The sequence below is a fragment of the Kwoniella bestiolae genome, chromosome 8, assembly GCF_000512585.2.
Source record: "Kwoniella bestiolae CBS 10118 chromosome 8, complete sequence".
NCBI lineage: Eukaryota > Fungi > Basidiomycota > Tremellomycetes > Tremellales > Cryptococcaceae > Kwoniella > Kwoniella bestiolae.
In genome coordinates this window covers 839,054-867,018 of record NC_089248.1, presented here as the reverse complement: position 1 = coordinate 867,018, position 27,965 = coordinate 839,054, and the positions used below count along the sequence as shown (strand labels likewise).

General features: G+C 48.1%; 14 protein-coding genes across 14 annotated transcripts; 6 read left to right on the top strand and 8 right to left on the bottom strand.

Annotated features, from left to right (window-relative positions):
- Position 1: 1 nt before the first annotated feature.
- On the bottom strand, positions 2-919 carry I302_108908 (uncharacterized protein; the record flags this gene model as incomplete). The annotated part of the gene is made up of 1 exon (XM_019194632.1): positions 2-919. The coding sequence occupies one exon, from the start codon at positions 917-919 to the stop codon at positions 2-4; it is 918 nt and encodes a 305-aa protein (XP_019043468.1).
- Positions 920-1,766: 847 nt separating this feature from the next.
- Positions 1,767-3,041, bottom strand: I302_108907 (uncharacterized protein; the record flags this gene model as incomplete). The annotated part of the gene is made up of 1 exon (XM_019194631.1): positions 1,767-3,041. The coding sequence occupies one exon, from the start codon at positions 3,039-3,041 to the stop codon at positions 1,767-1,769; it is 1,275 nt and encodes a 424-aa protein (XP_019043467.1).
- A 465-nt stretch (positions 3,042-3,506) lies between these two features.
- Positions 3,507-5,337, top strand: I302_108906 (uncharacterized protein; the record flags this gene model as incomplete). Its single annotated transcript, XM_065870758.1, has 8 exons — positions 3,507-3,644; positions 3,712-3,867; positions 3,927-4,075; positions 4,136-4,204; positions 4,281-4,429; positions 4,525-4,751; positions 4,893-5,086; positions 5,193-5,337. The coding sequence occupies 8 exons, from the start codon at positions 3,507-3,509 to the stop codon at positions 5,335-5,337; spliced, it is 1,227 nt and encodes a 408-aa protein (XP_065726830.1).
- A 540-nt stretch (positions 5,338-5,877) lies between these two features.
- On the bottom strand, positions 5,878-7,636 carry I302_108905 (uncharacterized protein; the record flags this gene model as incomplete). Its single annotated transcript, XM_019194629.1, has 2 exons — positions 5,878-7,151; positions 7,255-7,636. 2 exons carry the CDS (start codon positions 7,634-7,636, stop codon positions 5,878-5,880), a joined length of 1,656 nt encoding a protein of 551 aa, XP_019043465.1.
- A 418-nt stretch (positions 7,637-8,054) lies between these two features.
- I302_108904 (uncharacterized protein) lies at positions 8,055-11,941 on the bottom strand (the record flags this gene model as incomplete). Its single annotated transcript, XM_065870757.1, has 8 exons — positions 8,055-8,543; positions 8,613-9,149; positions 9,213-9,413; positions 9,515-10,471; positions 10,540-10,659; positions 10,716-10,833; positions 10,900-11,621; positions 11,690-11,941. 8 exons carry the CDS (start codon positions 11,939-11,941, stop codon positions 8,055-8,057), a joined length of 3,396 nt encoding a protein of 1,131 aa, XP_065726829.1.
- A 298-nt stretch (positions 11,942-12,239) lies between these two features.
- On the top strand, positions 12,240-12,786 carry I302_108903 (uncharacterized protein; the record flags this gene model as incomplete). Its single annotated transcript, XM_065870756.1, has 4 exons — positions 12,240-12,279; positions 12,354-12,401; positions 12,488-12,627; positions 12,745-12,786. 4 exons carry the CDS (start codon positions 12,240-12,242, stop codon positions 12,784-12,786), a joined length of 270 nt encoding a protein of 89 aa, XP_065726828.1.
- Positions 12,787-13,136: 350 nt separating this feature from the next.
- I302_108902 (uncharacterized protein) lies at positions 13,137-14,709 on the top strand (the record flags this gene model as incomplete). Its single annotated transcript, XM_019194626.1, has 3 exons — positions 13,137-14,050; positions 14,187-14,455; positions 14,573-14,709. The coding sequence occupies 3 exons, from the start codon at positions 13,137-13,139 to the stop codon at positions 14,707-14,709; spliced, it is 1,320 nt and encodes a 439-aa protein (XP_019043462.1).
- A 229-nt stretch (positions 14,710-14,938) lies between these two features.
- I302_108901 (uncharacterized protein) lies at positions 14,939-15,572 on the bottom strand (the record flags this gene model as incomplete). The annotated part of the gene is made up of 4 exons (XM_019194625.1): positions 14,939-15,074; positions 15,164-15,287; positions 15,362-15,389; positions 15,456-15,572. The coding sequence occupies 4 exons, from the start codon at positions 15,570-15,572 to the stop codon at positions 14,939-14,941; spliced, it is 405 nt and encodes a 134-aa protein (XP_019043461.1).
- Positions 15,573-15,996: 424 nt separating this feature from the next.
- I302_108900 (uncharacterized protein) lies at positions 15,997-17,640 on the top strand (the record flags this gene model as incomplete). Its single annotated transcript, XM_019194624.1, has 2 exons — positions 15,997-17,115; positions 17,302-17,640. The coding sequence occupies 2 exons, from the start codon at positions 15,997-15,999 to the stop codon at positions 17,638-17,640; spliced, it is 1,458 nt and encodes a 485-aa protein (XP_019043460.1).
- Positions 17,641-17,885: 245 nt separating this feature from the next.
- I302_108899 (uncharacterized protein) lies at positions 17,886-18,473 on the bottom strand (the record flags this gene model as incomplete). Its single annotated transcript, XM_019194623.1, has 3 exons — positions 17,886-18,074; positions 18,150-18,274; positions 18,362-18,473. The coding sequence occupies 3 exons, from the start codon at positions 18,471-18,473 to the stop codon at positions 17,886-17,888; spliced, it is 426 nt and encodes a 141-aa protein (XP_019043459.1).
- Positions 18,474-18,910: 437 nt separating this feature from the next.
- On the bottom strand, positions 18,911-21,055 carry I302_108898 (uncharacterized protein; the record flags this gene model as incomplete). Its single annotated transcript, XM_019194622.1, has 5 exons — positions 18,911-19,646; positions 19,745-20,177; positions 20,329-20,540; positions 20,631-20,781; positions 20,905-21,055. The coding sequence occupies 5 exons, from the start codon at positions 21,053-21,055 to the stop codon at positions 18,911-18,913; spliced, it is 1,683 nt and encodes a 560-aa protein (XP_019043458.1).
- A 443-nt stretch (positions 21,056-21,498) lies between these two features.
- Positions 21,499-22,695, top strand: I302_108897 (uncharacterized protein; the record flags this gene model as incomplete). The annotated part of the gene is made up of 5 exons (XM_065870755.1): positions 21,499-21,581; positions 21,826-21,901; positions 21,971-22,107; positions 22,337-22,449; positions 22,646-22,695. The coding sequence occupies 5 exons, from the start codon at positions 21,499-21,501 to the stop codon at positions 22,693-22,695; spliced, it is 459 nt and encodes a 152-aa protein (XP_065726827.1).
- A 380-nt stretch (positions 22,696-23,075) lies between these two features.
- I302_108896 (uncharacterized protein) lies at positions 23,076-24,620 on the bottom strand (the record flags this gene model as incomplete). The annotated part of the gene is made up of 3 exons (XM_019194620.1): positions 23,076-23,156; positions 23,289-23,905; positions 24,032-24,620. The coding sequence occupies 3 exons, from the start codon at positions 24,618-24,620 to the stop codon at positions 23,076-23,078; spliced, it is 1,287 nt and encodes a 428-aa protein (XP_019043456.1).
- A 711-nt stretch (positions 24,621-25,331) lies between these two features.
- I302_108895 (uncharacterized protein) lies at positions 25,332-27,471 on the top strand (the record flags this gene model as incomplete). The annotated part of the gene is made up of 7 exons (XM_065870754.1): positions 25,332-25,581; positions 25,671-26,087; positions 26,171-26,472; positions 26,616-26,798; positions 26,865-26,929; positions 27,016-27,191; positions 27,293-27,471. 7 exons carry the CDS (start codon positions 25,332-25,334, stop codon positions 27,469-27,471), a joined length of 1,572 nt encoding a protein of 523 aa, XP_065726826.1.
- Between the last annotated feature and the right edge of the window lie 494 nt (positions 27,472-27,965).

Here is a 27,965-nt window from a genome sequence, read left to right as displayed (position 1 = left end):
CTTAACTGCACTCTTGGAATAGAGCGGTCTCATCGCTCTTAGGGGAAAAACTCAGACTGACGTTGATAGTGAGAGGTATGATCTCTCCAGTCTTTCGACGAGCCTTACTTTGCTCGCTGGCGATTCGTCCTTGGAATCTCAGAAGCTTCTGAATGGGTCGATCAAATCTGATCAAAGAGGATGGCACTTGTGTGCACCTTTCTTTGGAGGTCTGAGCTCCTATTTCTTGCATGAAGGATTGCCTGATCTTATCTAGGAGAGTGCCACTTGCGTTCCTGTGTTGCACGGGTACGAACGGGTCCAATTCGTTGCGAGTTATACACTGTAAACGCAGTGAGTCCCTGTCATTGAAGCATACTTTCCCACCGAGGCGGTTCTCGTCAAGAGATACTGAGCAGCTCCACCTTGCTTGCATATTGGAGGACTTGGGTTCTCGCTCTTCCGTCGACCAAAGGGTGACATCTTGCAGGACACCAATTTGACCCACGCTCCATTCCGTTGTTCCGGTCCTTTCATCTGTGAGGCGGGGCTTCAAGATCGTCTTTCCCAACGTGAAGGTGGGATGCATGGCAGTTTCGAAGTCTCGTTTTGTTAGACCTCGTGTCGATACGTATTTCGTTGTGAATGGCCTGAGAGTGGCCTTCGTGAGGTCACTGTGCGGACTGTGTTCCGAACAGCCGATGGGCGGAAGGCGATAATCCTGGAGACTTTGGCCGTTTCCCCTGTTACTCGTGGGTCCGACCTCCAGGTTGTTGCCCCATGGCTCGTAGGGTTGCGTGATGAGTCCACATTCATCGTCGATCTCAATGTTCTCTGGGGCTGGGACACCTTGCGAGGGCTGACAATTCACCAGCTCCTCGATGTCGTTGAGATCCCGACGCATGCCACCCAACAAGGAGGTATCTGAACTTGGAAACATGATGGACAGTTGCGAAGCACGGGTTACGGTACGCGCGTTCCAATCCGCATTGTAGGGTGGATTTTATACTGTACATATGGATCTCAGCTCGGTCAAACACGAACGTTCGTGTTATGGCTCGTGATGTCACAGTGCTACGATTTTCCTTCTGGAGCACGTCATCTTCTGAATTCAAAGAAAAGAGCAGCACTGCTGAGTCAACTTTTCTCGCTTCTCAGAAGGTCAAAACGCAGTTTAGTCCGCAAGTCCAATTCACCGCTCGGCTAAAGGACGAACAGCAAGTGGCTTCGGGACAGACAAAGGCTACGACGAGTCAGAAATCGCACACACACTTGGTGGCGTAAAGGGAAGTCTCGCGTTTCGCCTTAAGATTTGTCCTGCCCAATGTCTGAAGACCTCTTTCGACAGTTTACAACGAAGGCCACAAGAGAAACTCCCTTTGTGTTAAGGTCATTTCACAGCCAGAAAAGTGTATCTGATGCCTTCGAAAGGTTGGACTGGTGTGCGGAGTTTTACTTCATAAGCAGCGGCACTAAGACACAGGTCTGAAGGCACTCTGTTCAGACGGCTGGATTGGGGATAATTTTGCAATTGAATATACCAGAAGCAAACGGAGTTGTGCCATATACATCAATGCTCCAAAAACCAAAAACAACAGCCCATGAGGTCGTTTCGTGTTCTGTTTACTTGGTCCCGATCAACAATGCCGGGAGACTGCGGCTACATATCCCCTATGGAACCTCACACGGGACTGATTCATAACACAAAACACAGAGCATAAAGAAATCCACCCCACCACGTGAGATACAGGCATCATGCCAGTAAGGTACCTTTTCGCGAGTTGACCTCACTCCGCGAGTGTCGTCTTCAACATGATACTGAAAACTGCGTCCAACTCGCGTTTGGGGCGAGCCACTTTCGCCTCACAGGGAATATGAACCTCATACTCGCCCTGAGCCGTCTCGAATTCATATCTACCCGTTCCGTCCGATGCCCGCACGGGATTACTCACACAAAATAGATTATGTAGCATTGCCGCTCGCGAGGTGTCTCGTGGAGTAGATGTTGCCCGAAGATCCCGGAATGTGATCGACTGGACATCGATCGTATCGTTGGAGTAGTCTGGAACAGTCACTGAAAGTCTGGAAGACCAATCGCCCTTGTAATAACCCTCAGTTGAACGGGATCCATTTTGAATGGGTGCGGCGATTTCATCATATGGTTTGCCGTATTTGGTGAAAGTGAAGGTATCAGACTGCCCCTCGCGAGATAGTTGACATCGGTTATTTGTCCCGCTTGAACCTAAATTCTTGGCCTTAGAATTCAGGAAGAACCTCAAGGAGGCACCCAGAACAACACGTTTGCCGTCCACGTTTTGTTCGCGAGATATCTGGCATTCAGAATAGCTGGATGTCGGGCCAGGCATGATGCCGGAAGGGATTGACACAGTGGTGCTCCACCAAGGTCCTTCTAGATCGAATTGTGCCCAGAAAGGGTTAGTGATACTTGGATCAATCGTAGGGTCGTGATTGAAGTACGGTTGTGCGGAAGGGGGCTGGGCCTGTGGCGAAAGCTCGGTCAATCCATTTTGAGGGAATGACAACTTAGGGTCTTTGCGAGGAAAGAATGTGTCTTCTGTAGCAGCTCGTCGTTTTAGACTATTGATACCGACCGGATACGCTTCGACCTCTTCGTCTATCCCATGCTCACGAGAAAGTTGCTGCCTTGGCATTGCGGCACTCTCCGCTGTTGTTGAAAAGTCTCGTTGCGGTATGTACCCTTGGAGATCGGTCTCATCGACCCTTCCGGATCCGACAACACTGGGGTACACAGACATAAAGAGATATCCTGGGCTGGACAGGTCAGGCCGAGTCCGATAAGAGGTCGTGGTAGCAAAGGGATCTGCGGTACTTGCGTGGACGGTCATTCCCCCATGTGTGAGGGGATTGGTAAAAGGTGCAGCAGTACTCCAGTAGTCCCAAATTCCCGGCAAGTTTGCCACTGTCTGTAAGTAGTCATCAGCTGACTGTTCGTGCTGGCTGGAATCAGCCTGTAAGGGTGCGGTGAGAGGAACGACGTATTGGTCGTCCTCCCGCGGTATCAACTGTCGAGGGGCAGCCATTTTGCGGAATTGTGAAGCGTTTGTGTCGATGATGGCGAATGAAGAAGAGGAGAGGTTTCATACACATGCAATTGATGGTCTGAGACGAGCTGTTTGATGACTGGACCAGTCTCGTTGTGACACACAGCTAGTGACGAAATGTCTTCTATGAAAGGTAGTTAACTCTGTGTGGCACTACTCGTATGGCTGACTAAAGGAGGATGTGTTAACATGCTATCAGTTACGTAAAGACAAATCGGCTTTCAGCATGGGGCACCGCTTCCTTTGTTCAAGCGAGAGAAATTGGAGAATACGAAAACATGAGAATGAGAACATTAACATTGTCATGTCCAACCTATATTAGCCAAACACCATATCACCGTTGTCAGCAGTAAGCTATATAGAGAGTAGGCGATGAGCAAGCTATATCCTGATAGTACGGATGAACATTATCCAGATGGAATACCAGATATAGTACAAGCCATGATGAAGGAGGTGGACGGTAGTCGGATCAACATCCCTTCGGATGTTGAAGGGGACAGTCCAGACGAAGTTGCGGATGGAGGGGCAGAGGGCAGTAAGAGTAAGAAGAAGAAAAAGAAGAAGAAGGGTCCGAAGGCTAAGGTGAGCTTGAGATATTGTACCTACCGAGGACATCTTATCCGGCTGACGAGATAAGTCTTAATGGTAGAAAGCGAATGTAGTCAAGCCTAACCAAGGTAAGATACCTGATGAGATCCCTCCACCACCGCCTGAGTCGCCGGATGAAACTGCGAGATGGGAGAAAGAGCTGGTAAAGGGTGCAAAGACGCATAACCTGCCTGCATGGGGATTATTAGAGGACAGAGTGAGCTACATCCCAATATCATCGGTCAGGGGTTTAAGCTGACATGTGCGTTTTGGTAGGCAAAACCAATTCTGAACATCTTTCGTACACCTTCCTGCAAGAGGCTAGAGCTCATAACCCCGAGGCTGAGGCTTAGACAATGCGAAGTCAGTGATCTAACGGGAGTGAGGAGGATCAAGACGGAACCGATAGTTCAGAAAACGCAATTGTCAGTTTTTCTTCCCCCACCTTTTTTTTTAGTTCCGAGGGTTGGGCTGATAAAAAGAAGAGATAGGTATGGGTCGCCTGGGATAAGCGAGATTAAGGATTCATTTCTGACTAGGTATATACGGTCTAGGTACGTTGCCCGATTCCCCTGGCGCTTTGACCCCAAAGACAGCTAGGTGACTTTGTTTGGGAATGTCCTTCCTTAGTATACCGAGAGTATCGAACATCCCAAACTCGAAGGGACGAGACGAGTATATATTTGCGATAACCGCTTTGGACCCTTCGATGCTGAAGGTGCAGGATCCGGGACAGGTGAGGATAAGTAATAGGATATCTACCGCCGAGGGGTATCTAGGTGAGTTGATCAAATCTGCCAATGAGGGTACAATATTACCTCAACAGATGGTATTATCTATATGGATCTGATGCTGACGTAGATATACTTCATAGGCAACATAGCCTTATCCCTTACCTATCCTACATCCTCATCTTCCTTCTCACCTACAAAAGGCAGGGTGTACACCCAACCCACGTTCGAGCAGATGCATCAGAACAAGGTAGAAGGTAAATTGTTCTACGAGATACATCCTCAACTATGGGGTCAGGGAATCATGTCAGAGGCTTTTGAGGAGGTGCTGAGATTTGGCATGGAGGAGGTAGGGTGTGACAGTATTGCTGTGAGTGATATCTCCAATCGAGTGGACGAGAACAGCATCATGTCTGGCATCAACCGTTCTTCGGCAAAGTGTATTGGTTGCCGACTACAAAGGTCACTGAGGTATGCTGACAAGGTGATATTTCGGATGTATATTACATAGTCCGACCCTACAACAGGCAACGAAGCCTCCATCCACCTCTGCGTGAAAAACGGCCTGAGCTTCTCGCACGAAACGAACAACTCGTACAATAAACCTCAGCTGTTCCATCGTATAACGAAAGAAGAATGGTGGAAGAGGAATAGACCAGATAAAGGGATCGAAGATAGATGGGGCGGAAAGGAGGTTTGCAGGTGGTAAGTTGATCTTGACGCTCCGGAATGATCCCCTCATTTCCTAACCCATCTAGCCGGGATAAGTCGCTTGCCACTCTTGCTGACTCGTCTTGGTGGATTGCGATAGGTGTATGAACTTCCGTCTTGCCCCTCCTACCATATCCTGTAAATATTGCAGCTGGGCCAAGTACTGTTCGAGGGAATGTCAGAGAGCAGACTGGGTTAGGACCGGCGGACATCAAGCGGAGTGTGATGTGAATGAGACGTCTTAAGAGTCTACTTGACGTAAGGAGTGGCAGATCCAGGAATCTGATCAGCACGTCGTAAACGACGAGAGGGCAGATTGGGTGGATAGGACATGCTTCGTTCCAGAAGTGGGAGGTGAGAGTTAGACGAAATGATGTGATTTGATTAGTTGGGTCAGATAAAATAGATAGATAGATTACTAGACTGCGCTGTTGTTGTGAATTATGCATCGAATTTGGCTCAACAAGTAGTCGGATGGGATAATCGTTGATGAGATCTTATACTATGTCACTGTTTAGAGCAGTCAAGAGACTTTCACCGCAGCCGATATATTCTATTATCATTACGTTTGCATTTCATTTCATCTCGTTTTATCTATAGGTCACAAAATCACGAATCTTCCAGACTAGACCAGACCTCCCTTCGCACTACCTACATACTCGACGCGTCTTTAAAGTACGAACCATCACTCCAACTTCGCAATTATATCTCTCTGCAAGTCCAAGCACAAACCATCAAGTCAGCCAACTCCGAGATCGATTCCTTCACACAAACCCATGGACATGTCATACAGGGAAAACCACACTCACAAGTAACGGCGCGACCTGTTTCCTCGTACTCTTCCCATTACCCTGCTTCCAAACCACCGTCCTATCCGCGTACTTCTCCCACAGACTGACTTTAGCACCTTTATCGTCCTTATCCCATTTCTTCAGATCCAATACTTCTCCACTTCCCTCCAATCCCACTTTCAACTCGTCCAATACCCTCTTCGCTTGCACCTCGCTCTTGATGGCTCCGCCAGTACGTACGACCAGGGCCAACTCCCTTCGATGTTTTCCCTGACTATTGCTAAAGGTAGTCAAAACTCCTTCGATATCTAACTGCTTCTCGACCATGTACCCTTCAACCTCCCCTAAGAAACTTTCAAACCCACTGGGTTCTTTGGTTAACCACGTTTTAAGGCCCATCGGGACGGTCGATAGTCCCACTTTGAGGGTTGCGTAGGAGTCCGAAGAAGTGGGAAGAAGGTATTCTTTGTAGTCCCTCAATAGCAGTTCGGGGGTCGTAAGTGATGAGACGTCGGATTTGGTATTTTGTAATTCCTCGTTCAATGCAGTAAGGTCTGAAGGGATGTTGGAGCCGTCTTGTGAAAATTCAACTACATCCCCATCACCGTTACCGTTTGTTGGAGTGTCGTTACTCGGGGTGTAGAGGGTAGATAAGGTATATAAGAATTGTGCAGAGGCAAAATCCACGGGTGTGGCTTTTCGACCCGGTTTAAGTCCGGAGGTATCTATCAGAATCGACGATAAGAGCAATGTAGCCAATTCAGGAGGGACGGGACCTCCCCTCGCTCCAGCAGGTCCAGATATACTTGATTTCCACTGAGGTTCGAAATGCTTGGTAACTAGGGAAGCGCAACTTCCAGTAGGAACAGTTATCTCCCTAACCTCCGCATTGGGGTGAGAATGCTCGTCGTCATGATGATCAATTATTGATTCTACCGCATCGCTCTCTCCTTGACTGTCCAGTTTACCGGGCGATTGGGTGGTGGTATTTGTATGTTCCGAAGAGGGTATGAAAAGAGGTAAGAGCTTGTTGTGATCTACCAGACCAAATTTCACTCCCTGGGATGAGAGTGAGTTTGTGGGGATTGGGAGTTGTTCAGAGTGGAGGAGGGAATCTAATGGCACGGAGGAGAGTTTGAGGGCTAGGAGGTTCTCTGGTCGGAGGGTCATGAGTCTCTGTGGGGTCAGGATGAGAGGGATGGAACGTTTCGCGGAGAGGGTGGAGGAGAGGTAGGAGTATGAGATTGAGGATGCTATTGAGTCGAGGTCTGTATAGATAGATCATATCAGCTGAGTTTCGATAAAACAACGAAAGGGCGAACTTGGACTGAAGGGTATACTTGAGATGATGAAGCAGGAAGAGATACCCACCACCAGCTTCATTCCCCATTACCACTGTCCAACCCTTTCCCTTCCCCTTTTGCAGATCATCCAAGAACGTCTCCTTCTGACTTCGTAGGAATCCAGCCAATCTTCCTTCCTGCCCTCCCGCTACTCCATCTGCTTGGTTCCCTTCAGCTTCAAGCATGATTCCTTCCAATTTGGTGCTATACGGTCTAGTATTGAAAGTTGAAGGGGGCTGACAAGATAATTTCCTATGAGCCGTCGATGAGAGTCGTTCGATTGAGAATGGTAAGCAGATTCTCATAGATTCGTTTAAGTAGGCCAGTAATCCCACAAAGATGAGAAGAGGAGGTATAAACGAGAGTGATATCAGAAGGCAGAATAATTTGGAGTTCCTGGGTATTCGCATGCGTCTCTCTTTGTCTGTCTTGGTGATTCGGTGATGCGGTGTATGATGATGGCTGTGCGTAAGTGTATGCTGGCTAATGCTAATGCTTCGCATTCGTATATCAAAGTAAGACACAAGGGGATGAAGTGGATTTTGCGTTGTTGGGTGAAATTTGTTGACATGTATCTGCAGATAGCGGCATTACGTCATTTTGATTGGATCGCTGCCATGATAATGGTCGTGTGGCTCACTAATCAGCCGTGTTCACCGAACCGAACCGAATAGGATGTACACACCATTCACAGGATATGGCAAAGAGATTCGTTCATTCAGATATCAAGGCATCTACCTCGAGATCGAGAAGATCAAGGAACAATGGGCCTGCTTGTCATACGAAACATACATGCACATGATCCCTATCACCAAAACAATCAAAGCACTAATCCTCCTCCTCACCTCCAGCTTCAATAAGAGCCTGATAATCCTCATAACTCCCAAACATCGGCACCTCCTTCCTCTTCTTCCTCTGTGCTTTCCTCTCCTCACTTCGTTTCCTCTTACCCGTCTCAACTTTGTCACCCTCCTCCTCGTCATCCGAAATGGCAGTATCCAGTCGAATATCGGGCATGTCCATATCGGAATCAGATAAGATATCATCCTCTTCATCCCCGAAATCAGGGAACGATGAATCGCTATCTTCCTCTTCGGGTGAGGGAGCTCTCTTCTTGCCTTTCTTGGATTTACTTTGCACTGGTTCCTCCTCCTCTTCCTCTTCTTCTTCGTCCTCTTCCTCTTCCTCTTCCTCCTCGTCACCTTCACCCTCACCTTCCTCAGACGAGTACTCAGTCATATCATCACTTTCATCTTCATCTTCATCCTCTGATAAGCCCATATCATCGTCCGCACCAGGCATAGAGGCTTTCATGGCCTATTTTCGCACGAACCATCAGCGTGGGGGTCAGAAAACTCACTCCTCATACGAGAAGCAATAACTCACCTTCCAAATCTCATCTTCTTCCGGATCACTAGCCTCTTCCTCTTCTCCCTCTCCCTCTCCCGCTTCTACCTCAGCATCCGAATCCTCCTCATCAGCAATATCAGAGGGCAGCTCATCCATCTCATCACTACCCTCATCCTCACTCTCATCCTCATCAACCGTCTTCTTCTTATTTGCTTCATTCCTCTTCAACTTCTCTGAGAAATACTTATGGAAAAACATCATCTCCACCGGTACATCATCAACCTTTTTCCTCCAGAACGATTCCGAATTAACCATCAATCCTGCTTCACCGGTGGCTGACTTAGCACCTTTGTTCTGGATGATCATTCCTGATTTGTCGGATACAGCAGCAGGCTGCATGATACTGGCTCCTTTGGGTTGTAAGGTCTTCTTGGGGTTTCGGTAGACGAATCGATCAAGGAATGACACAAGGGAATTGAGGGATATGTCGGAGGATCCGGTAAGTGGCTGAGATAAGAGGAGTTGGTTGGCTTGGAGCGAGACGGAGGGGTGGAAGTGGTTCAGGAAGGGAATCTATCCCAGATACGTTGCATCAGTACTTGCAATGCCGGTAGAGGCTGTGACACAGAAACTCACTAAATCCCAAAGACAACTTGAATCTGCATTGGCATATAATGGCTCTCTCTTCTTACCATCATATGCTTTCTCATCTATTAAATTCTTCTTGCTTTCTAATTCCGATTTGTCACCCTTTCGATCCGCATCAACGAAATGCTCGATGTCATCATCTTCAGGCTCGATCAACATCTTCTTAAGGCCAGGCGTGGTGGAGAACAACTATGAGATTCGAACAACAAGAAATCGTCAGCCTTCTCTCACTCAGCAAGCACTGAAAGCAGGCATAGCCATAGGTCCAACCAAGGGAAGACATCACTCACCTCGCCCAAGAGATACAGCGCTCCACAGATAAAAGGCGGTTGATGCATCCCCAACATCTGCAACAACCTCTTGACAAACGCCATAACTCTACTAATCCTGTCATCCATCTTCATAGATTTGAATAGTAAATTCAAGTACATAGCCTGCTTCGAGCTCGTCACCAGTCTCTCGTCGAACAACGAATCGTATAATGTTCGGTAGTATCGATCGGATATTCCCTTGATCTCATTGGATGTGGACGCAGAGGTTGATTGGGTTTTCGATACTTGATGAATGAGATTTAACGCTTGAATGGAAGTATTGAATGTCCCCTTGTGGGTTATGACGAACAAAGTGTCCATGTACGATTTGAACATGGTTTCGTCCAATTTGGCGAACGGTAGAGCACGGTTGATACCCGTCAGAACGGCAGAAACCAACTTAGATTCTGAATTTTCGATCAATTCTTCTTCCTGTTCGGTAGCGGTCTTTCGCTTTTGCCCAGGTTTAGGTTTCGTCCCCTTTCGTCTTCCTCGCCATTGTCCCACTTTACCAGCTATCTTCTCGATCTGCTCCTCACCGATATCCTCCTCGTCTTCATTGGTCCCGATAGGCTCATCATCTTTCTTACCGTCTCCGAGAATTTCACGGAATACTTCGAAATATAGATCAACAAGTTTACCAGCGACTTCTTGATCTTTTCTAGTCAAGGTGATTTGATTTAGAGTGATCAAACCGTAATACCTTGCATGGTTGACTGTATCGGATTTCTTCTCTTCCGGTTTCTTGCCTTTGACGTCGTCGTCGAACTTGATGTGGGATCCTGATGACGATGCTGCGGCAGCTGTACTTCCTACAGGTTTAAGCACCAAGGCAGACACTTCTCGAGCTACTACCGCTTTCATTGCCGGGTGAGCTTGGAGGAGTTGGAGGATATGGTGAGACGCTTTGGAAGCTACTGGTCGATCGGTGTCACCCTACAAACAAACCGTCAAATATCAGCTAGATAGTCAGGTGGCGATGTCAGCTATCAAAGTTAACTTACGAGCTTGTTCACGCCTAATCTGAGCAAGTTCTGTTCTTGCTCAGCATTACCGGCGAGTAATCGAGAAATGATATGTAATGCTTGAGTTCGGACGAATGGTAAAGTGTCATGTGAAAGGACCTGAGAAGACGCACAGTCAGCTTACTGTGAAGGCAAAATCTCGCATGTTAGCTCACCTCCAAAACCTGAAGCAAGTTGAAGAACCATCTCTTGAGATAATCCTCAAAAGCATACATCAACAAATGCCTATCAGTAAGTTGTGGATGCGCAAGCAGAGGTTGATCTGCGAAATATCTATTATACATCAGAACTGTCAGCTTGATCTCCTTCATCAAGGATATGAGGAAACAATCAGCTCACCTCAATTTCCCCTTCTCCTTCCCACCACCATTAACCCACCAATCCGCCAAAGCCTTCATGACAGCCACTCTCTGATCCTTGTTCGACCCGGACCCACCACCTATACCATCCTCCTTCCATCCAGCCATGTACCTAAGCCTATTCAGCTCCTTCAGAGCATGCACAGGCGATTCTCTGACCAATAAAACCAGGGCAGACAGCTTGTCCTGGTGCGTACCGGACTGTAAGATCTGGGAGATGAATGCTGCGTCTGCTGATGAGGAGGCTCGGTTGAGGGGAGGAAGGTTATCGAGGAGGTTGAAAGCTTTTTGACGAAGCTCGTTGAGTGCGTGGCCCGTTAGAGGTCTTGGTGGTGCATCGAGCGGTGGTAAATCAGGAGTAAGGGAGGTCCAGGAAGATGAGGCGGGGACGTTGATACCGCTTGAAGAGTCTGGGTCGAGGGTTGATTTAGTAGGCTTGGCGGGTTCAACAGCTTTTTGGATTGGTGTCTGTTGTAAAACAGGTTTTTCTTCGTCATCCTCCTCGCTGGATCCTTCCTCCTCGTCTTCTTCCTCCACTTCTTCCTCATCCTCTTCTTCTTCGTCGCCATCGCTGTCTTCATCCTCACTTCCCTCGTCGTCCTCTTCCTCCTCCTCCTCCTCCTCGCTCACTACCTCAGCCACACTGACCCCACCAAAGTCCAAACCTTTCATGAAATCCCCCAATTCCCTCTTGAGCGATTTCTACGTTCACATCCGGCCTCAGCACCAACCCCTCATCACCTTAACCTCTTATAAGCTATTCGACTCACCTCATCTGTGGGCTTCTTCTCACCCTTGACACCCTTGGACGATTGATCCTCCGCATCGCTCTCATCTATCCCATCTATAAGATCCAGATCTTCCTCGTCCCCTCCCAAGTCCTTGACTGCCTGACGCAACTCATCGCTTATCTTACTGTGTCGAGGATTTGATGGACCGGCAGCCGCATTTGTCTCGGTCGCACTGTTTGCCGTCTTGTTGAGCAGTTTGGTGGATTTGCTTCCTCTACCTTTCTTTGCCATCTTGACTGCTTGACTGCTGCTTATGGCTATGGCTAGATAATTCAACGGACTAATGTGGATGACTGATTAAGTGTTCAGCTGTACGCTACTGAAGGTGGACCAGAAATCTGAACTTTTGATTTTGGTAATTGGGATAAAAACATTAAATCATCAATAAAATAATGGTTCATTGCGGGGCACCATTCTGCTCATACCTCCCTCTTCACTCTGATGGCAATGCATGAATGTTGAATTGAACGATCAAGACGATTTCGTGCATCCCCCTTATCTCTTCCAATCATCCAGTTACCCAAACAAGATGCCCCTGAATATCAAGCCAGTAGTAGGCGCAGGCCTAGGTGAGCTCACAAATGTCTGCCGAGGTGGGCTGAACGAATCGAATTAAGCTGACGAACCTTGATTATGATTGTAGCGAGCTGCTGTACCATCTTTTCCATTCTGGGAATCGTCATCCTCCTCAGTACGTCTTCTCGCCAACCAACTATAACAGCTGAACCGACGAGGAGAGCGAGGGTGGTATAGCTGATGTTGGTCGGTTGGTAATAGCCCTAGGATCCTTCTTCGGTAAACATGTAGAAGGTCTCACAGGATCGACGAAAGATCCCGAAAACCCAGATCACGTAGCTAAGATGTGTTATGTCGCTGCGATAATGTATGGAGGGTTCATGGTATTTTGCGGATTACAAGTGAGTATCTACATCTACTGCACCCTCACCACAATCATGTGATAAAGCAGTTGATCACTGCATCATATTTGATCAATCTACGATGAGTCATTTCGCTGATATATTTTGTATGACCAGATGGCAGTGCATCGACGATATCCCCGTGGTGTACAATTGTGATCCCCCTCAGGTATTAGATTGCAGTGGATTGAATGTATATTTGTATCTATAGATTGTCGCTGCACCTTTGTCCATACGTTCATACCCACTTTTCATCCTCTGAATGATGTGCCACGTGGTGCTGTTAAAGAGACATCAATCTCGACATAAGCTGAGAAACAAAATAAGCTTGCAATCCTTTTACTCCTTCTTTCTGATACACTCTCAGACTACAATCATCACACCACTCCGCACACTGAATCACCTCGACGTACAGGTACAAGTACACTTGCGAACTACCTACAACCCTCTGCCCACATCGCATCTCGCTCTCCACCGCACATCGCAAATCGCAGAACGCGCACCGCAGAATGCCAGTCAAACGCCCCGCAGGCAGCTCATCCGCCCAGCCCAAACGAACCCGATTCGACGACCGAAACTCCACCTCTTTCGCCCCCTCCCCCGCCGGATCAGGTTCAGCCTCAGCAGCAGATGATGATGATCTCCTATTGGAAGATGACCTACAACAAGGCGCAGCGCGGGACAAACAGCGTGCCAAACGTTCATTAAAGGATACAGATGGGTATGGGTCAGATTCATCAAATGACGAAGAAGGAGTGGTTCCATCCCGAAGACCTGGCGCAGAGAAGGACGAGGACGACGATGTAGATATGTTTGCTGATGATGTTGACGAGGCATCCAAACCATCCGATAAAGATAAGGGCAAGGGGAAGGAGAAGGAATATATGGACCTAAATGAAATTGAGGGACAAGAATTTGATGGACTTTCTAGGAATAGGGGTGAGATGGATGATAGTGATTCCGAAGATGAGGAGCGGAGGAAGACCGAGAAAACAGGATTAGATGGACCGATGGGATCTGATATTACCCCATTCAACATGAAGAGCGAGATGACCGAGGGAAGATTCACAGCGGACGGAGAAGCTTATATGGAGAATGACAAGGATGAGAATGATAAGCATGATTCATGGTTATCTGATTTGAATAGAGAAGAGATCAAGAAAGCCCGTAGAGCACACCGAGAACGGGAGAGGCTGGAGAAGGAACGTGAAGAGAAGGAGAGTTCAGGTGAGAATCGGGTTAAGGAGAGGGAGTTGTTGAGAGAGGCGGTGGGGCTGTTGGAAAGGGGTGAGACTGTTTTGGAGGGGTTGCAGAGGTTGGGAAAGGAGTATAATAAGGATGATATCGCGAAGAAAAAGAAGATGAGTTGGGTGGAGAAGCAGAAGGAGAGGAAGAAGATGATGGCGAGTGAGCAGGAGCAGAGGTGGGTTTCTCCCTCTCACTGTAATTCAGATACAACATATTCTCTTACAACGTCTCGACAGTGTCAGGTCTATGTTACTAGAAGGTTAAAATGTGGATATGCAACATGTAATGCTAATCTACTGCACCCCTCGCAGCGACCCTACACACACCTCCAACCCATTTACAAACCTCTCCAACATCGTCTCGCAACTCACCACGATAGGTCATCTGGAAGTATACTCAATGTCAAGAGAAAGCATACAACGCATGCTACCTGCTGAGGATCGGTCCAATGGTGCTGCCTCAAATGCACCGGCAGCACCTGCACCACCGGCAGATACGAGACAATTCCAATATAGGTTCTCATTGGGGTATGTCAAGAATCTACCTGAGGCTCAAAGGCCGGTGGAGAGAGAGGTGTTTGGTGAGTGGACTCTATGCAGCTATGTTTATCTCTTCGCTCTCATGACATGTGGCTTCTCCCAGACTGGCTTATCCACGTTCACTGGCTGATCTTGCATATTTCCGTTTGCGCCTCTAGGTCCATTCCCCATACAACAGCTCAAACAATGGAGAAGTACTGGTTTCTTCGGTGGACCAGCTTGTGAGAATGTGGAAGTTAGATTGACGGGTGATCAGCCGGGTCCATGGGGGAGTTGGCTAGATATAGTGGGATAGTAGCAAGGAGGAGGATGTATCACGAGCTGGCGGATCGGTATCATTTTGAATGCGTAACGGAAGGTATTCAGTTCGAATAAGGTCGTTTATGATGAACCGGAATGTTGGTGATCACATGGAGGAAAAAAAATGAATGATGGCGAAGACACAATCCCAAAACCATTGAAGACACTTTGTATAATGATTTCATCCATAAACATGCATCATAGCAATTCACCAGGGAATTGCACTATCGGTCTTTCTTCTTTTCTTCTACTATTACATCCTGCTCCGGTGATTTACTCGGATCCAGATTAAGGTCGAGATCAGAGGGCGGTGGCATATTATCCGGACGGTTTTGCACCTTTGTCAATTCCAGTACGAACCTGTACAAAATGGGGTATCAGCATCCTCTCTTCTGCGAATTGAGCAGTCTAGTCCGCTGCGATAGTTGCTACAATAAAGAGGGACTTACCACATCATTGAACCCCATAGCAACGCGGTCACTCCCAATAACATCAAAACATGTTTATTCCAGTGCGTCAATACTGCCAGCCCGAACAACGTAAGAAGGAGGAAGAAGAAACATAGGTTCATGGCTGTGTGATATATCTTATGGTCAGCTTGAACATTCTCAGGGATATGCAGAGATGCAGGTACAGAGGGGACATACCCATTACGACTGCTGCGTTGGCTCCTGGCTATATCATCATCAGCTTACTATACCGTCGGAAGTAGAAGGCTAGCTGAAGGATGAAGAGACATACCTCGAATATCGATTTGATCAACATTCCAAAGAACCCTGGTTGTTCTTTCTGTACTTCGCTCTCTCTCGTTGGGGAGACCTTCCCTGAGGATGAATCAGATTGATCTTTCGTCACCATCTTGACGGTCTTTGCTTTCTCCGGTTTATAGCAGGATGGATAATTCAGTAAAAGAAGATAGAGAGATGTCTTTGATCGCTGACGTTTACTTGTACTTTATCTGCAGATCAGTGGGCATGCGAGTGGAGGGTGGGTGAAGTAGGAATTGGGATTGCCACGTCACTGAATCAAATAAGGGGATGATCGATAAGATTGATTCCGCTCCTTATGATCCTATCGGAAGTTGGCGGTTTGCGAGTGAAGATGTGGACGAGGTTCGTCACCCGATTTTTGACTTTTTCCAACTTTTTCAAGGCAGATCACCTACATCTACAAGTGACATCAACAACGCACAAACAGGTCATCCTTCACTCTTCACTCCTACTTCCCTCTGACCTCTGTCCCTTCGCTCTCCTCCGACCGTCCCCTCTTCAACTCCCCCACCATGCTGTCCCGCAGCGCTCGCTCGCTCGCCCAAACTTCCCGATCCTCCCGTCCGAGCCGTTCACTCACCACCTCCCGTATACGCCTATCACCATCGACCACCCCAAAATCCCAATCAGCATGGGCAGCAGCAACAGAATCCGCCCATTCCGTCCTCACTCCTCCTCCATCTTCTTCTTCCGCTTCCACATCCACAGCAACATCGTTAGACGACCCACTATCAGTGATAAATGCTGAGATAGGTAATTTGAAATCCTCCCTCTTTCGAATGCTGGGTTCATCAAATACAGCTTTAGATACAGTCGCGAAGTATTACTTCCAAGCTGAGGGTAAACACCTTCGTCCGCTGTTGGTGCTCCTCATGGCGCAAGCTACCAATGGGTTAGGAGGAACCGGATGGGAGAAGATGAAGATGGAAAGTGGGAGTCGGCGAAGTATAGATGATTCGCTCACTTCGCAGGGAGGTGTTCTGAACGACTGGAATCCCGAGGTCAACGGGCAGGAGGCAACCGGAAGTCAGGTCTTTGCAAGTCCATTTCAGATACCTCCATTTGGTCAACAGTCCATACCTCAGCCGCCATTGAATGTATCGGAATTTGATGGGAGTCTTCAGCAGAACGGTCAGCCGATGATTCTTCCCACGCAGCGGAGATTGGCCAGTATAACAGAGATGATCCACGTTGCGTCTCTCCTGCACGACGACGTTATCGACTCCTCCCCACTGAGGAGGGGAGAACCCTCCGCCCCTTCCACATTCGGGAACAAGCTGGCTATCCTGTCTGGAGATTTCCTACTGGGCAGAGCATCCGTCGCATTGGCCAGACTGGGCAGTAGGGAGGTAGTAGAGCTGTTGGCTACGGTGATTGCCAATCTGGTAGAAGGGGAGGTGATGCAGTTGAAAGCTACGTCCGAACCTGAGACGACACCTTCTGCTAAAGGATTCGAAGATTATATGAGGAAGACGTATTTGAAGACGGCAAGTCTGATGGCGAAGTCTGCTAGAGCTGCGGTGATTTTGGGTGGATGTGGAGATTCCGATGGGAGTGGGTTGAGTAAAGATGGGGAGTGGGTCAAGGATGTTGCTTATGGGTATGGAAGGAATTTGGGGATTGCGTTTCAGGTGGGTTCAGTCTTTTCTGATGATCTGCAGTAGGATGGAAGGTGCTACACCTCTTTCCGTTGGCTATCATCCAACGGTATCCTTTGGTCATTATATCCTCGAACAGCGCCTAGCATTTGAAACAACGCCTCATCAAACGATGCTCAAGTCAAAGACCCATGCTAACTTCCATCCCCTCGTGAATAGTTAATCGACGACGCCCTAGATTTCCTGCCCCCCGACCCCTCCCTCGGAAAACCCTCCCTCGGAGCGGACCTTCGACTGGGTCTCGCAACAGCCCCAGCCCTATTCGCATGGGAGAAATACCCCGAGATGGGACCATTAATCTTACGGAAATTCAGCGAACCGGGAGATGTGGAGATTGCTCGTGAAATTGTGGGCAAGTCGGATGGTCTGCAGAGGACGGTGGATTTGGCGAAGACGTTTGCGGAGGCTGCGAGGGAGTTGGTGGAGAGGTTGCCCGAGTCGGGGGCTAGGGAGGCGTTGATAGGGTTGACGAAGAAGGTTGTGGAGAGGGTTAAGTAGGGGTTGGCATGGGGGTTTGTTCATGTGTATTATGATCGGAATGGGATGGGATTGGGACTGGGAATGGATAGAATGATAGAATAGTAGTTCACCAGAAGGGACGTCGAAAACAGTAGGCTCGATATTGCCTATGGCTCGTTACGCTCGTGCATAGCATGATTCACACAATGCATGATATCTGCTCAATCTTACTCATCGAATGACCAATCTCACTCATCATGCTACTCATACTCCCCTCACAGACACTACCCATCAAACGCCTCAACCTCAATCTCCACCTCCATCCCCTCTGCTCCCAACCCTCTCACCCCAATCTCTGTCCAGATGGGTGCATGGTCCGGCATCCACTTCTTGAGGTTACGGACCATCGCTTGGGTGATTTCTTCGTCGATTACGCTGGAGGAGGTGACGTGGTAGGAAGTTACCTTGTATACCTGGTAATAGGGTTATCAGGGACTCATGAGGTGGTGAAAGGAGTGTGGGTCGTGGTAGAGTAGAGTCGGACCAACCTGTTTCCACCCCTTCCCACCTGCACTGACCAACGCCAGTTGGACATTCTCAAATGCCTTGTCGATCTGTCTCGAGATGTCGGGGTCGAAAGTGATATTCTCGAATTTATTGGGGTCCCATCCGCCTGTACCCTCCCATTCCACGACCGTTCATCACTATTTGTACGGGGCTTATGTCGTAGCGGAATGAGTGATATGGACCCATGACTTACCCTGCCCCGAGATATGGATGATATTTCCAACTCTCACAGCCTGACTATAATGCCTTACTGTCCTTGCCCATTCGCCTAATCCTGGGTAAGTGGTGTACGTGAGATTCAACATGATTGGTCTGCGAAGAATCAAGATGCAGCAATGAGTTGAAGGAGACCAACCCACACTGCATGCTCATGTTCCCTCTCCTCTTATACACCTTGCATCGCCCTGATTGCTGAGTAATGATACTCGAACACGAGCACGTACTCGTGTTATCTAATCTACTCTTGGCTTGGATTTACGTCAACCTGCTTACTCAAGTGATCGTGTAGTCTTGGCATTGACGTGAGTGGAGGAGAGCTCATCTAAGGACCAAGAGCTCAGACCGGACCAACATGATATACATAGTCTATGAACCCTACAACATATACACAAGCCTATAATAATGATAATGCGAATACAAGATATCAACCGAACGACTAACTTAGTACATGATAAACATCCACCTCCCTCTGAGCGATACACACAACATTCTGTCCTGTCCTGACCCAACCCATTCCACAGAGTTACCACCCCCCACCTCCCACTCCCAACCTCCTATATTCCACTAATTCGCACTTACTTCCTCCCCTCTTCATCTCCTCCCGTTCTCCTTCTCCCTCTCCTGCGCTATACGATTCATCAGGTATACGTAGTCTATACCAATCCCCAGAGTAGGTGATGACTATCAGCTGTTTCTCTGTCGTTGTCGGTCTAGTCGAGGGGGTAATAGTGGTATGCACCTTCGATTTCGGTCTATCTTGATCCCTATCCTGAGATTTATTGACGAAATTGCTCGACACAGTCCTCGTGATCGAGTTTCGTCTCCCAGGTCCAGGCCCTGGGAGGGGAGTAACGGTTCTAGAAGTATTATCGCTCCCACTCCCAAACGACCTTCGTTCCTCCCGTCCACCCAAACCCATCATCGGTGCACCCCCTGCTCCGGGGGTAGGTGAATCGTATATAACCGAACTGCGTCGTTCAACCTTCGTGTGCGGGTCCTCAGAGCTCGAGGTCGAGGTAGTCTCAACGTCTATCCAGCCTACCATGAACTGTTCGGACTCCTCATTATCGATATCGTCATTCCGCATTGAAGGGACGTTCACACCTGCTTTGCCTAGTGCTGAGCTTATTGCATGTGGGTTCTTGCGGGGTAGGTGATATTGCGCGATGGAAGGGGACGAGGAGAAGTATTTGGGTAAGGGGAGATTACGCGATAGAATGTGGGTGAGGGAGGGCGTTGAGGATGGTGTAGGTGTTGATCTGTAGGTGTGGAATTACCAGTGTTCAGTATATGATCGATATCAATGTAGTTTCTAGTATAACACCACAGCACAGTAAGTTGAGGGCGGACCACTTACGATCTCGTCCCCTCCGTCTTGGCTTTACTACCCTCCTCATCCTTCCAAACATGTACAGTACCCTTATCACTCCACGCCACTACCCGTCCTTTCCCCCCACGTTCACTCTCAAACTTACATCCCCACATCTCAGCCTTGTCCACCCCCCTCCGTAATTCTCTCTCCAGCCTTCCCTTGGTAGTATCCCATATACGTAGTAACGTCCCGCGTTCAGAGGTAGTGATGATATGTGATCCGTTGAACGTGCATGATAGAGTAGATAACGGATGGGTATGAGCTAGGATTATGGGTGCTCTGAAAGCTGTGGAGGAAGGGTTGGAGGTGGGAGGTATAGGCGGACACGGGGGTAGAGAGATTAGTTGGACATGCCCTGGTTGACGGCCTGGGAGGGCGAGGAGGGATGAGCCTGGGGAGGTGGAGAGGGCCATGAGACCTAAAGTATAAGAAGAGCTTTGTTAGCCGTTTGTTTCCGATTGACGAGATTGAACTCAAGATCGAATTGAATCAGATGGAAACATATAGACAGAGATATGTACAAGGGAAGATAGGGAAAGAGGAACAAAGAGAGAGGTTACCCGACATACCCATCTCATTCTCTGCAGTCTCCCATTCACCAAATTTCCTCAACCAGAATCCTTCTTCCACCTCTTTACTCTTGCCTTTATCTTTCCTTCTCGATTGTCCTGGTTGTTCAGTATGCGATGAGGTGTCCAGGCCATACTCAAACGCTGTGACCTTGCGAGACAACGCGACGCATATCATCCCCTTTCGAGCTCTGATACCTCGTATTCTCTCTCTGCGAGCACACAATTAACGTCAGCGACATCTGACCAGAATGCTTCTGCTTCGACAGATTGCAGCTGTTCCCGATGCTCTCAAGACTCACCCAAATTCAACTTCCGCAATTGCCATACTCAGCTTATCATGATATATCACAGCTTTATTAGGTGGGTATAGTGGATTCGCTCCGCCGCCTTGAAGCACTAGTAGAGGGGACTGAGGGAGGAGTAATGCGAGGGTGAGAGTACCGGGTAGGACTATAGACGATATCGAATCAGCTACCTCTTGATATTGAATTGTCCGTATGTGCCCTTAGAGGTAGACACGATCGTATAGGTGAATTATCGATCCGGATGATAAGTGAGAAAGAAATTACCTACCCCTTCTCCTGACCAGAACAAGAGGCCACCCCCTCCACACTTCGTACCCCTCTTCCCCAGCTACAGCGAAGAACCGCCCATCCTCTGAGAAAGTGATTGAGTGGATAGGGGGTGGTCGAAGGGTAGATACGGAATATCTACCGAGCTGCATCTTGCCGTTGCGTGTTGGTGTTGGGGTCTCAGCGTGGCATTACGCTTGTCTGACTGATCGTAAGGCAGCCTGTACTGATATGTGTGATTCTGTTCTCGACGGAGAGTACGATGAATGATGAATGGAATAGCAATAGAGATGTGAGATGGACTGTGTTAGTAGAGTGGCAAGATGAACCAGAGATCAGACCAGATATAACCGGAATCATCCTACTTACGTAATCACTTCACAGTCGAGAAATGTTTTTCCAGCTACCACCTCATAACCATAACACAACCTTGCTTGCTTGTTGAACAAGACTCCTTCCTCACTTCACACTCATTCATCCATCTATCAATTGACATCTCTACATCATCCAACACGACCCTCATCTGTATAGAAACGAAACGTAATCTTTCTTTCGCCCCCGCCTCTGTCAGACCAAATAATAGAATCAACGCACAATGTCAGACGACGAACGAATGGATACTGGTGATTTCGAGGGAGGGGATTACGAGCAGGATTACCTCGATCCAGATACCTTGAAGTGAGTGCGGCTGTCATTCCAGCAAGATAGGAATGGTACATGGTACACAGGGAGTCTCAAGGGACTACAAGTGTCCGAGGTCGAGCGAGTGCACACTGTCCAACTCGGGACAGTAAAATGGGTTGTCGGACATCTCAAACCGAGTCGGAGGAGGATCACCTCTGGCAGTCGAGTGATACATGAGAGGATCATATCAGATGATGACCAATGGAGGGTGCTGACCTGACTATTGAACTTGATATAGCTACGAAAACGATGAAGAGAATGCAGGTAACGAAGAAGAAGGTATGAACGCTGAGATCGACGAAACGATGATTGTGGTGAGTCCGCATCTCTTCAAGTAACACCAGATATGTACGAACTGCTGACGTGAGGAACTCTTATGGTAGGAATCAAACGCCCCTCAAGATGGTGAACGACAACGTACGGGTAAAGCTGCGAAACCAAACGAAGTGCGGGTGACTACACCGTATATGACCAAGTATGAGAGAGCCAGAGTGTTGGGTACGAGGGCATTGCAAATTAGGTGGGTTGGTTCGTCCTGCGAGACAGTCATGAAAACAGCGTACAGGTAGTTCAGCGGAAATGGAACCATGATTTGGGTACTCTCAAGGCTGAGGTGGATGGGATGGGGACGACCTCTCGTAGTACTGTTCAAACCATTGATGATGAAGGAAGAAGAACGGGGGAGAACAATCGCCGGAAATGACACGAAGACGGGGAGCTGATACCTTGTGACCTGATCGACCTCATAGTATGAACGCACCCGTCCTTGTCCCGGTAGAAGGCGAGACCGACCCCTTGGAGATTGCCTTGAAGGAGCTGGCAGCTAAGAAGATCCCATTGGTGATACGGCGATATCTCCCTGGTGAGTGTGTCTTTGTGTTCATGAAGAATTTAAGGAGGGGGGGACGAGAGTCTGTGTCATACAGCAGAAGCAAGGCGCTGCTGAAGAACCGAATAATGAGAAAAGGGAGAAAATGTTCGCTCCGCTTTTAGGTGGGAGAGAGGGATAGTGTGCAGTGGGTGATGTTGACAGGAGCTGATGTGTCTGAGCCGTGTAGATAATTCGTTCGAAGATTGGAAGGTTGAAGAGCTTATCATCCAAGAATAAGGCATTGGTTGGGATTGGAGTAGTCTGATCGACATACAGATTGAGACGTTGATTTGGCGAGGAAGAAGGGTGACTTGCATAGTTGAGATATACGTTGTTGTTGATAGATTGAGGAGATACATCGTATCTTATCTTTTCCCTCAGATGCGATTTGTCATTATACCATCATCAGTCTCAGAAGAGCAATTCGGGATCATACTATTCACATCCCCTTGACCAGAGTCTTCCCACACATCACTCATTGATCTGCACAAGAATCGCTTACAGTGAAGTCAAATAGATATACATACATCCTCATATATGCTGACCTATATACAGTACTAAAACCAAACAAAGAGAGTAACCGGACCCTCCTGTTTTGCAGCGATAGTAATAGTAATCTAAGAAAGCACAGCAAGCGACCAATCCTTGAAGAAGATTTGTTGATCGTTTGGTGAAGCCCAGTCGTCTGTGTGGCCTCCCTACGTCACGAAATAAACAGAATCAGCGATGTGTCCTCAATCAACATGGTTTAATATATAAAGTGACGAAGAAAGAAATAAACGTAATGAGCTTATGGTGAGAAGCAAAATACAACTCAAACTCAAACTCACAAAGAAAGTCTGCGCCATAATACCATAAATCTTTGTCCCCTCCGACGTAGCAAACGTCACATCCTTCAACGAAATAACAGAATGTCCATCAACAACCAACTCCTGTTCCCCATTGGCTTGCCCCACATCATTCAACTTCACCCGCATAGCGACCGTGGTCCATCGTCCGGTGGCCCAGTCGTATGCTCCACGCTGGATCGACTCCCCGTACCCCGTATCGGTGTTCGTGTAAGGTACAGGCAAATAATCGTAGATCTCCCCCTGGGCGTTGGTCCTCCACATAAGTCTAGCAGAGAAACATGAATCTCTACTGTCCTGTCTTCCTCCTGAACAGCTCTTGGCCTGTTCTAGCGAAGTTCCACCGTATAGGCCAGGGAACTTTCCACCTTTGACAAAGTTGAATCCGTCGGCGAGGTAGACAGAGTAAGAGAATGATACTTCTTTTGCTTGGTCGACTTGGACGCCCTGGTGCGCTCCGGAGGTGTAGAATGAGAATCCCGCCGAGGAGATGCCGACTGTCCCCGCTGGGAAGTTTGCGACGAGCGAATCGGACCCGTCGGGCGCGGTGCCGTGGGAGGGCAGTTTACCGGCTGTTAGGGGTTTGAGGGCGGATTCGACTGTTGGGTGGACAGACGGTGGTATTAGTGTGTGTTCTATGTATTATGTGATGACGATGATGGAGGATGATTGAAGAGGATACGATGTATGATAGAAGTGCAGTCAAGGACAAGATCCCAACTCACATGATAATCCACCTGACGAGGTCGTCCAGCTCGCACTACCTGTGCCCCAGGGGAATAAACTGGAAGAAGAGGAAGAAGAAGAAGAAGTAGACTCGGCCTGTTGCGATGTAGAAGTGGAAGAAGCCGCGGCTGAGCTTTGCCACTCATTTGTGGATGAAGATGACATCGTGGGATAGGCGGTCTCGGTTTCTTGTTCGTAAGCTGATGATGAAGAAGAAGAGGATGATTTGGGGATAGCATTGTTTTGTTGAGCGGGTATCGTCGCGGTGGCAGTAGCGGTGGAGTCCGAAGCGGCCGATGAGACTCGACAAGTAGTACCAGCCCTCTTCGCCTTGACCTTCTTCCTCCTAACCAATTTCTTTCCATCTAATCCACCACCATGTGATCTTCTACCTACATGACCATGTCCATGTGTGTTGAGCAGGGCGTTGTACTTCCCATGTCCGTGTGAGTCTGTATCGTCCCGTGAGGGGAGGGCACGTTTCGAGGCAGCTTCGTATATCTCTCGAGGGGTGGGTCCACCAGCTGCTGAGCTGGGTAGAGATAGGGATAGGAGGGGAAGGAGGTAGAGGAGGGTTGAAGTGTACATTTTGATATGAGTGATTTCCAAGATCAAGATAGTAATTATTGGTTGCGATCTACGCAAGGGGGTGGGGTGGTTGCTTGGTTATAAGATACTAAGAATGTATATCACCAGGATATAAAAGTACTCTAGTAAATGTTTATGAAGAGGTAGGTGCTCGCTCAGCGAAGTAACAAGTAACAAGGAGATGGGGAAGAGAAAAGATTGATATGAAGAGGAAGGAGGTTGAATGAAGAGATCAATGCATCCTCTATCTACCTCTATACATTGTTATATCCCATCCCATCCCACAGACCATCACCATACGCCTCCAGATGAAAATCAAATGCAACTAAAGCACACAAAGTCAAAACAGACAACGTCAAAACGCGTATTAACCCCTGGAACAGTAACTGATCAGTGCGTTCCTTATTTCCTTGTGTTACTCCTCGGGTAAACTGCCTGATTTACAGTAGTTGGATTTAAAGGGGGTGGCTGGAACACAACACGAATTAAGCATTGGAAGGAATTGATACTGACTGTGCCATCCACCATAATGCCACATCATTGTCTCCCTAAGATGCGGAGATGTCCGGTTGGAAGAGAGTTGGATTAACCGTATTCTTGGATTTTTTCAAGATCTCTCTCTCATCCGAGGTCAAAAGAGTAATTGCTTGTCAATCATAGAGTACAATACAGCCCAACGCTGAGCAGCAGACGTCACAGGCTACCGCAACAATGGGAAAGAATAACAAACGAAAGCGAACAGCGATCGTCGCTCCTCCTCAGCCATCAAAGCTACCTACTCCGCCTAGCGAGTCTCCATCAGGTTCGACCTCGTTGATCGATTCAGAGGATTTGGAATGTACGGTCAATGTGCTCGAGACGTTATGCGAGTTTCCAGAGGAACTATCAGGGAAGGAGATGAAAGACTTGAGGAGGAGGGTACATGAGTTGTATAGGGTTATGGTAGAGGGAAGTGGATTAGGTGAGCAGTATACCTGCCAATCATACACCATCTGCTTGAAATGGTCTAGCGATAAACTACTCACCATGCTAACGTGATTTCGTGGATAGGCACATCACTCACATCGAAGATCTCAACAGCGCTCTCAGACTACCGCTTCACCGATGCCCTCATCCACCTCTTCGAGATGTACACTCGTAAGCTCACTCCCAAACTCGGCGCACTACAACGATGGGTGAGGGAATGCGATGCGACGAGTCAAGAGGATGGAAGTCCAGGTGATCCAGAGGCATTGAAATGTCTCGATATGATCTTGAGGATCGCCAATATGTCTCATACACCCGCTGTACCAGTGGACCAGAAGGTGCTAGGTACGAGTGGAACAGAAAGTAGTTGTAGTAAGAATGGGAATGTGGTAGATGGGATAGATATGGGTGGTATCATAACCAGAAAACAGATATTTAAAGCTAGGGAGGATAATGAAGAGATACAGATATGGGGATTAATAAAGGATGGGAAGCTGTTTGGTATGTCTACGGCCCTTAACTCTTGATGACAGAACAGTGATGGTCGACCCTAAAATCTGAACTGACATTGCTATATTTTCCAGACACTCCCCCTCCATCCCCATACCCAAACTTCCGACCAGTCCATCACCTAAAAGCTGCCGACCGAAAACCACCCAACCTATACGATTCAACAGTCCACGGCTCTTCCCCTGGTGCCATCTCTCTTGCACCTGTCAACGAGAGGAAGAAACCTACTAAAGTGGATGTACCAGATGTTCCTGGGGCTTTCGTGGTGCTGGACGTTTTCACCCCTGAGGAGTGTTTACAGATAGTCAAGGCGGCAGAGGCGATAGGTTGGGAGAAGGATGAGGCGAAGAGTGGTTCGGCTATCAATAAGACTTCTGTGAGTATCCTTGGAGTCTCTTCTTCGCTCCTTTTGCTCATTTTGCCTCAGGTAGGGGTTCGTGTTTCACACATTGACGTTATCTACCATGTTATTTGGGCTTTGCTGATTCATGACTTGACTATTCACCTTCCAATCTCCAGATCCTGGCCAAAAACTTTGTCTGGTTATCCGACTCCTCATTCCTCGACCACTTCTACTCCTCCATACTGCCCTTCGTCCCTGCTCATGCACCTATCAGCGTAGATGGGAATGGCGGAGGTAAAGTGAGAGGCATCAATGCTAGATTTAGGGTCTATCAGTATACCGAGAACCAGCTGTATAGGGTATGTGTGATCTACCGTCCCAAGTGGATATACTGGATAGCTAATGCTCGGAGTCCCTCCTACTAGCCTCATATCGATGGTGCATGGCCTGCTGCCGGGTTACATCCTGAGACTGGTGAATACTTACATGAGTGAGTGCAGCCCAACATCCCTCTCTTCCAGCTGGTATTGCTCTCGCACAATTCTTTTCCAGATACTGATTACTGTATAATGCTAGCTCATCCCCTCCCGATGACCCCTTATGGTCCCGATACACCCTCCTAGTCTACCTAAACGGCGAAGGAGATATACCCAAAGATACAGGATGCACGACGTTCTTCCTACCCTCTGACAAGATCGGAGTGATGGAGGCTCATAGTGTCAGACCTATACAGGGTGCGGTCCTGTGTTTCCGTGAGTCTTTCCCTCCCAGAGTACTTCCCGGCCACTCTGTATTTTAGTATTTTAGTGGTAATCAAAAGGGAAATGGCATTGATTGTTTGATGTCGTTATAGCACACGGAGATACTACCGGCTCCCTCTTACATGAAGGTTCAGCAGTAGGAAAAGGAGGTATCAAATATGTGATTAGGACGGATCTGCTATATGAAGCCAAGGGTTTCGGGCAGTATAAACCGCCTGCTAGTGTTGGTGTTAAACAGGGTGGGAAGGAGGAAGAAGGGATTGGTGGGTGAGGCTAAAGATAGGCTGATCTAGCATTGGGTTTGGAGAAGTTTTGTGTATGTTGACTTTGTACCATATCTGTGTGTATATATATTATGCGACTGGTATTCATGCGTTGGATGAGTGCAGTCCCAACGAAGGAGAAGCGAGGGGTTCACAGATTAGTCTTACGTTGGTATTCGTGAATCCATGTACGTAGTGAGCGAATCATCCTCAAGGTATCACCGAGATCGAGCAAATTTCATCGGTTTGTTTGTACACACACAGCGTAATAGTGGACGAGCAAAAACTAAACTACAGCACTCGGGATTCCCAGATGGTCCCCCACTTTGGTACTAACCGAGCGATACCCAACTTGAGCTGCGCAGAGCTAACGGGATGCGGCGTTTTCAAGATTCTATGGCCGTAGATGGGGATAGCATGCTTTGGAGAGAACATATCAGGAGGATTGAGAATTTCGAATGAGCATCGAAGTTATATCATCCTTGATCTTTTTGGCACCATA